This window comes from Cyprinus carpio, chromosome A18, assembly GCF_018340385.1.
Source record: "Cyprinus carpio isolate SPL01 chromosome A18, ASM1834038v1, whole genome shotgun sequence".
Lineage (NCBI taxonomy): Eukaryota > Metazoa > Chordata > Actinopteri > Cypriniformes > Cyprinidae > Cyprinus > Cyprinus carpio.
The window spans coordinates 24,700,068-24,709,065 of record NC_056589.1 but is presented as its reverse complement, the minus strand read 5'-3'; the positions used below and the strand labels follow the sequence as shown (position 1 = coordinate 24,709,065).

Here is an 8,998-nt window from a genome sequence, read left to right as displayed (position 1 = left end):
TACAGGATAGAATAGATTTTAATGAAGCACTAAATGTAATTTAAATAACAGTTACACAGTAAAAAAGAAATATAGAAAAAAGATGTACTTAAATGCCAAGTGTTCCATTCATTAGCATGGTTTGCATGGTTATCTTCAAGCAGCCTTTTGCTAAATACATCCTTAACCATAAAAAATATTCATAAGTACATGTGATATAAAAGAAAAACACAAAAATGAGTGTTTAGGTGATCTGGGCTGTAAGAGAAAAACCAAAATATGATCTGATGAAAGTCTATTTAACAAACCAACCATTCATAAAAATATTTTTTTCATAAGTGCTAGCTTTACTGCTGAAATGTACACAAGCCTCATGTACATTAGATTATTATTTTTTTTAAAGTCTTTTGATCAAACCAAGCATTTTTAACAAGATTTGTCAAATATGATAAGTGGATTTTAGAGAATTTCTCACTGTTGATGGAGAACTGTGAGATTGAGAAAAGTGATAGATAGTCACTTAAATGTTGTAGGTTGCCGTTTTGTCCATGTCATGTCTGCTTCTAAAATAAAACATTTCTTTCCATTCAAGCAGAGTGCATGAACAGCAAATTCCTCTCCAAATTTATATAAGAAAAGTTCTGTAAATTGTAAATTGAGTTGTTAGGGTTGAAATTACTCAAAGGTTTTTGGTTAAATCAGGGGTGTCTACTCGGCTTCTAGAGGGTCACCCTACCAGCAGAGTTTATAGCCCAAATTAAACACACCTGAAAACAAGCAGGTATGTCAGAGCTAAACTGTGCAGGAAGGTGGACCTCCCAAGAGCACACCTTGACAACCCTGGGTTACACGTTAAACTGGAAAATTTTAATTCTGCAGGTAAGTACAGCACATCGTCTATACTGCACAATCTGTAGCATCTGCTAAATGAATAAATGTAAAGATTTCTCGCCCTATAGGTTGATCGTATCACTGCTGATACTGACTGCATCTATTTGCCTGCAGACGTTGATGAATTCATCCTGAACAGCAAGCTCATCAACATGAGAAGTTGTCTCCACATCCATGCTCTCTCTGGTGGACGTAGAGCCCAATGCCGTGTACCGTCTGTGGAGCTGCTGCCCGGACTGAGAGCCCCTATGTAGGCTGCTCTGGGACAGTTGTGTTGAGTTTAATCCACTGCAATTGACCGAGATGTGAGCTGGTCTCCCGGATACAGTGCTCCATTGCCTAGGTCGGCTGGGGACTGTAGCAGGGTCCACATCCCCACAGGAGGCAGTGCGGTATAGGCTGGGTTCTGTGGAGTTTCCCCGACAGGGTTGGCCATCTGGGGGTCCGCGTGTGCTGAGAGAGAGCCTGGAAGAGCCGAACAGGCTATGCTGGAACAGAGCCTCACTGTTCAAGGCCTCATCGATGCTTCGCCGCAGATCGATTGGTGAAGGGGGCCGCAGATCTGCCGTGGAGTCGGCGTCGAAACTTACATCTCCAAACTTTGTGGTTTGGGAAAGCTGTGTGCAAGACTCATGCTGAGGGCTGGCTGGATAGTGGAGGTCCAAACCGTCTGATTCGCTGTGCAGAAGTTCCACCAAGGTGTAGAGCGGCACGCTTTCGCTTTCCCGCCGTACTATTCCCTCACACAACCCCAGCTTCTCGGCATGCCGTAGTGACCAGCCACACCGACTCGAGAGGATGGTGGGTTTGGCCAACGAGGCGGCTTCAGTGGGTGTCTTTTTGAAAAGCCAGCTGCAGCCTCCTGGTTTGGAAAGGGGCACTCCACAACAGAGTAGGGGGTGAGTGATTACAAGAGCGAGTGTGAGACATACTCCTGTTTCACACACTCGGCAGCTGAGCTGAAAGCCCCACCAGGGCCATGGCATCAGGCCAACCATGACTCCACCGGTTAGCCCTCCTGCATGGAGCATTGCGTAAAGTCGTAGACTGCCACATGCTAACAGAAACAGGGCAGAGAATACCCCTGTCCTGGCTGCCCTTTCCCACATCCGTGCCTCTGTGAATGGACACCTGCTAGCATGGCATGATGGCCGCTCAGGAGAGCTCTCGTTTAGCCGGTAAATGTGCTTGACATCGGCACGGCCACAGCAGTAAAGAAGCAGGTACGTGAATGACAAGAGAGAGGACATCAACACAAAGGCTGCATGCGGTAATAGAGGCACAATTTTTAGGGTGGGAAAGAGTTGCAGTATTGCCATGGAAGCCATCACTATGGCTATGTGCAGCAGCACTAAAGCAGCCAACAGGCAGGTGCTGCGCTGCAGGGTATTCTGGGAAAGTAGCTGGGTACAAGAGCGAGCAGTTAGCAGTAGAAGCAGAAGGCCAAATGACGCTGTAATACAGGGATAGGCAGCTTCATGCAGCAGTCGTGCCCAGACTACGGGTAGGCGCTCTTTTTGGCCGTATGGATCATAGAGGAGCCACAGAGCTCTGCTGGAACCTGTTAGTAGTTGGAGAAGGTGGAGGAGGCTGAAGTGGGCACAGCCAGAGGGCCAGCGCAACGGCAAACACATCAGGCTGAGCACAGACAGCACAGCCACGAGCGAGAACACACAGCTGAGCCCGTATACCTGCAACTCCCAAGCCAGGCCCCATGTTGCCATAGCAGCATTCCAGTCAGTCAGTAGAGGGACCAATAGAGGTGGGGTCTGGGCTTCAGGGGGTGGGGTTATTATACCAGGGGGTGTGGTTTCATACACAGGAGGTGGAGTGGACAGGGTGTTGTTAGTTGAACCGTGATTCCTTGAGGAGTCAGGCGACTGACAGATCCCAGTGCCAACCAGGCTGCAGTCATGAAGTGTGGAAGATTTGTGTCTGTCATCACTTGAAGATGCTAAAATGAAATATATAACTTGGTTTAAGATGCATTTAGTTATACATACACTCTCAGAAAAAGGCACAAAAGCTGTGGCACGGTACAACTAAAGGCTGCATATTGGTACCTTAAAGATACATATTATTGCCTAAAGTGTACATATTAGTACTTACAAGGTATAAGTACATATAAAATATCATGTTAATTTCATTTCATAAATTAATTCACACAAACATTAATCAATGTTTTATAGATGAACAATGGAACACTAACTGTATTTTAAAATGAAAGTTTTTTAACACTGATCATACCAGTGACAAGAAACCACAGCACAAACATTCTTTTTTGTTATTAATTACTTATTTAATTAAGATTTTTGGCACACTTGTTAGACTTTGCATTAACAACACAGAAAAACAATAATAAATAATTAAAATTTCCCTTTCTTTTTTTTTTTTTTTTTTTTTACAAAATTGCTTTAATGAGCAGAACAATACTGAGTGAACCATTTCATATTATTTACTCATTTTTTTTTTAACTGTTAGTTATAGAATGTTGTTTTTAAAGTGGAGTAAGATATTGTAATGCAGCCTCAAATTAGATTTAGTCTGTTTATGCACTCGTGAGGTTATATCCACAAAACACAAAGCTAATATTCTACACAAGTCTGCTTAGGTTTTTTTTTCTTCATATAATGAAGTTACACAATACAGCACAAGAGGTATTTAAACCGCAGAGAAAACACACAAAAAACCACACACTGATGTTTCACAGAGAATCCTGTATCTAGAAGTATACAAATGATCTAAAACAAGAAGTAGATAACTGTACGTTTCTCCAGTATGAAAGCTATAGGGTCATATATCTCAGCATTAATATAAGAAGATACACCATCAACCATAAATATATAAAACAACGACTGTGTTAATTAGCTATTATGTGTTATTAGCAATGTGGAACTAGGCTGTTGTAAATGGGTCACACACTTCATCTCTGACACACATTCACATACGGCACAGATAAGAGAGCATTGATCCTGTTGCCGTTCCCATGAGTGTGACTATTTAAAAACTAGTAACTGACACACTTTCATGACATTACATCACCTTAATACCTGTGCGTGGAAGTGAAAAGGAGAATCTGAATACTGCATAGCTTTTTACCAATACTCTGCTCTAATTGTGGATCAAAAGGCACTTCATTGCTTATTGAAGGACTGATTGATTAATATCGATTATTAGTTAGTGTTTCTGCATGAGTAATCATCCAGAATACACTGGGACTGAATCTCTGAATCAGCATTAGCCTTTAGTGTGTGTTTATTAAAGACTGAATGAAAGACCTTTGTTCACAGAAAGAGATTTCAGTACCACCACCTTTAAAATCTCTTTGGTTGGTTAAAAAACTACAGGTTATTTTATCTACAAGGACCAAAATAAAAAAAGAAAATAAAACAAAAAGTGTAAATGAAGAGTTGCAACATACAGTATAATAAACCCTAAGTTCTAGCTTTAATCTTCATAACTGGCCAGTTTCTGCTACAGTTTTATCTTATTTCTTAGAAGAAAAAAAAGTCTTAGCTTTTGTATTATGTCAATTTTCTCATAAAAATATATATAAATAAATAAAAAAAAATATAAATTAAGTGTGTATGTGTATATATATATATATATATATATATATATATATATATATATATATATATATATTTAATTTTATTACTGCTTGCACTCAAGAGACATTTTGATTCACTAAATAGAATTGGCTCATAATAGTTATTTGTATATGAATCAGACCACATATCATGTTGCATGTTTGTTTTTGCGTGAGGCTGAGTTCAATTATTTCAAACCGTAATTTTTTTTAAATACAAAAAAATTTTGTATTTGGAAAGTACTTGCGACAATGAACGCTTCTGTACCTGCTTTAGGATCATTTTCAGTGACCTTGATCACAGTGGTGGTCGATTGGCCAGTTTCTTCCTTTTTCACTTGGTCAACATCCTCTCGCTCGTCTTTTTCAGGCTCAGGACTTGTCAAATTGAGAGTAGACTCTGTCAGACTGTCTGAGAAAGAGAAAATAGAATTTTAAGGCAGAGTTAGTCTTACTGACACAGATATTAAGTGGAAGCTAATGCCAAAATGCCAATACAGGATTACCAAAGAGATGCAGTAGAAGTATATACCGATATCCCTTTATTACAAAATTTTGATTTGTACATTTATATATTTTATTTAATCTAAAATGTGTGTTTCAATATTGTTTTCCAGTAGTGAGGTTGCCCCATTAATCATATTTTACCTGTGTATTTGAAAGAGCGAATGAGGGAATTTTCCTTTTGTTTTAAAAGTGATGCAGTAAAAAAAGACTAAGTAGTCCGATTTATGAACAAATGACTCAAATGACTCTTACGAGACAAATATTTGTAGTGAATCAAAATCATACATGCAACCAGAATAATTGGATTCACAAACAATTCTTTTGAGCTGATTCTTTTTAGTGAATCGAAAACATACAGTGCCACCAGATTAGTCCGATTCATTAAAAAATTATGAGCTGATTATTTAAAGTGAATTATAAGCATACAAAGAAACATTAGCGGTCTGATTCATGAACAAATTGCTCTTATGAACTAATTATTTTTAGTGAATCGAAAACATACAGTGCCACCAGAGTAGTCCGATTCATGAAAAAATGACTCTTATGAGATAAATATTTTTTAGTGAATAAAGAACATACAGCGCAGACGGAGTAGTCAGATTCGTGAACAATTTACTCTTATTATCCAGTTGTTTTTTGTGATTTGTGAATCACAACATACAGTGTTATTCCCAAACAAATGAATCATACACTCTCAGAAATAAAGGTAGAAAAGCTGTCACTGGGACTGTACCTTTTCAAAACCTTAAGCCTTAAGGGTCCATTTTGGTACCTTAAAGGTACATATTAGTACTTAATGTGAACATATTAGAACCCAATATGTACAAAAGTGTACCTTTTGAAAAGGTACAGCCCCAGTGACAGCTTTTGTACCTTTATTTCTGACGGTGTATGAGCCGGTTCTTTTAATAGTTTAATAAGACACGTTACTGGTTTGAATTAGTCTCACAAATCCTTCACTGAACAGAATCCATCAGAACGGTTATAACAACTGACTCATATGATTAGCCTATTATTATGACTATTTTCAATGGTGGCTGTATCAAAATTATATATCAGCACCAGACTAACCTGAACAATCATGATCAAACATGGAAATAGATTTGGTCTAAGCTGGACTATTTAACAACCAAAAAACTTAGCATGTCTTTTATGCAGGTACACATTTACACTCTATCAGGTTCTGTCATGACATGCAGAGTTGACTCTGGTGTATCATTAATTTGATTACCTGTAGCATCTGTCAAATCCTTTGTTTCCTCAGATGGCCGCAGATAGTCTGTCAGCCCTCTTGGCAAAGTGGTACCAACTAAGTTTCCTCTGGCATATGGTGTCTCGGTAGCACCATAGGACTTCCAAAGTATCTGGTAGGTGCTAAATCTGGTTTCAGCAGGAGTCTGAGGTGTATATGTCTCTGTATTCCAAGCAATAGGTGTCTTGGACTCAGGACTCCAGGCCTGAGAAGGAAAAGGCTGTAGTGTTGCCAATGAAGTTGATTTAAAAGATTGTTCCAAATTGACTTGCTTACTAAAAGTTGGCCAATCAGATGCCTCTTCATCATTCTGGATGTCTGAAAGAGGTTCAGTGTTAGTGGAAGTCAAAGTTTTGATCCATGGTGTTCTTGAGTCTAGAAGTCTTGACAAACCTTGATACTTCATTGTGACATAGGGGTTTAGATTAACTGAAAGGTCCATCTCAAGGTCTCGCCTAGTCTCCTCTGAATGTAATACATCGATTGGAGTAGTCATGTCCATTTTTGTTGATTGGGACATCCATTGTGCTGACTCAGTGTCTGTGCTAGCCCAAAAGCGGGCTCTTTCATTTCTTTTCAAAGATGCAGCAGACAGACTACCACACAGTGAGAAACTGAAGACCAGCAGTAGAGCTTCAATGTGAGGGGTCATGCTGACACTCAATGTCACCAAGCTGTCTCCTTTTGACTCTCACATTCTGCACCGGTTCTGGGGAAAGCAAACACGACATAAGAGCAACTAGATTCAAGCATAAACTGCTTTCAAATGGCATGCACCAACATTAAAATCCAGCCAAAACAATAACCCAATTATTTCAATGTTAAATAGCAATATTAAAAATATACTTATTCAATCAGCTATTCAGTTACTGTCTAAACTTTTTTTTTTGCTAAATAAAATATTATAATATTTATAAATTATTATAAGTCTATACTTCTTTGCAAAACAATTAAATAAATAATAAAATTGTTGAAATTAGTATAAAATTATACTTTATTAAAAAAATATATTTATATTTATTATAAATCTATACTTTTTGCTAAATAAAATAAGATAAAACCTAATCAAAAATAATAAATTAGTAAAATAAAATTTGCTAAATAATAAAATACAATATAACATAAAAGGGTTAAATGTTTACAATAATCATTTGCTATCACTTTAAGTTAGTGTTGGTGTTATGATAATATGTAAATATTAACATAGGCAGATTAAATATCCAGTATTGGCCCAATAAATATACGTATTTCTAACAAAAATCCAATAATACCGAAATTAGGGATGCACAATATAATAGTTATCAGCCAATGTCTGTTATTTTATTTCATGTATCATATCTGATAACTGATGTATATTTATATCTAATGTCAAATCTTTACATGAAATTGGACATATTTGGTTCCCCAACAGTGGCACTGCACTAAAGTTTGAGTGTTGAGTGTAGCTCTGAATTTACACACCATCAGTCTTACTCGATCCCCTCGAAACATGTGACCCAATTCAGAAAACAAATGTACCACACAGAACAGGACAGCCACCAAACACACAGAAATACTTACAAAATACATCATAGTGCATACTTTTACACAGACAAATGCTATATATTTTGCATAGTCTACATGAATCAGTCCTCATTCATTATATAATTGCAGATATATTATGACTGTAGACTCCTTAGATTTATGTCAAACGACTTCACAGCTGCTGCAGTGCCCGCAATGGTTAACTCACATTAACCTTTTCTTTTCTCTGCCTTTTTGCATTTGAACTAATTTCTCAACCCTCTTTCATCTTTTTTCTGTCTCCCGAAGTGGACGCAGAATTTAACATTTATATTTTAGCAACAGAGAGGGGTGGGAGGGGGTTTTTGTGCCGGTCTACATTTTCAACCAGTTCAGCACTGTTTAATGCATCCTCTCTTCAGCAGCAGCATTCAGTGACTCATTTCACACAGAAGCAGCTGAACTCACACACATATATGCATAGACTCAAAGTTTGATTGTGACAGAATAGAAGTGCTTACCCCGGGACGCATGGATGAAGAGTCTAAAATAGGAGTAATCCTTTTGCCTCCCATCCCGCTGCAGAAAAGATTTCATTCTGCCTGTGCCTGCGCATGCGTGTGTGTTTTAGTGCTCTCTCTCGCTCTCTCTCTCTCTCTTTCTCTCTCTTTCTCTCTCTAAAACACACACACATACCCATCTCTGCTTTTCGCTGGGACACACACATGCTGCCTGACACACCCCTTTTAGTATCCCATCTCCATTCTCTTTCTCTCATCAGGAGTCTGATCCCTCTCTTCTGATTCGGTTAAGCTGTGCGTCTAGTTTCCAGAGCTGGATAAGCCTGTTAGGTGGTTGACTTCCTTTCTCTAACATCATTTAGTACCAGAGGCAGGTCATCTACTGCAGTCTACTGCTCCTAAAAAGGGGAGAAAAAAACATGTTTGCAGTAAATTCATATATCTAAATTAAAGATGATGCAACCTTTCATCCCAATTCAGTTCAGCGAATCAATTAACGATATTGAACGTAATCCCATCCTTCTGCAGAAAATTAATTCATTCTGTCCCTGCCACACAAAAAAAATTACTCATCCTAATTAATATATAAAACAAATAATTCCATCCTTGGTAAGCATGAGAAACTTCTTTCAAAAACTTTAAAGTTCTTACCAACCCTATAGTTTTTATATATAAAATACAATTTGTCTGGCAGATTCTCAGACATCATTTGTGCTTTTATGAACTATGGCTACTCATTTTATTAGCTGATCCTAT

At 38.1% G+C, this 8,998-nt stretch overlaps 1 protein-coding gene across 1 annotated transcript; it reads right to left on the bottom strand.

The window, feature by feature from the left end:
* Positions 1-300: 300 nt before the first annotated feature.
* LOC109090449 (proline-rich transmembrane protein 4-like) lies at positions 301-8,625 on the bottom strand. The gene is made up of 4 exons (XM_042775580.1): positions 8,243-8,625; positions 6,198-6,927; positions 4,728-4,871; positions 301-2,824 (listed from the first exon to the last, which is right to left on the bottom strand). The coding sequence occupies exons 2-4, from the start codon at positions 6,868-6,870 to the stop codon at positions 933-935; spliced, it is 2,709 nt and encodes a 902-aa protein (XP_042631514.1). The 5' UTR covers positions 6,871-6,927; positions 8,243-8,625; the 3' UTR covers positions 301-932.
* Between the last annotated feature and the right edge of the window lie 373 nt (positions 8,626-8,998).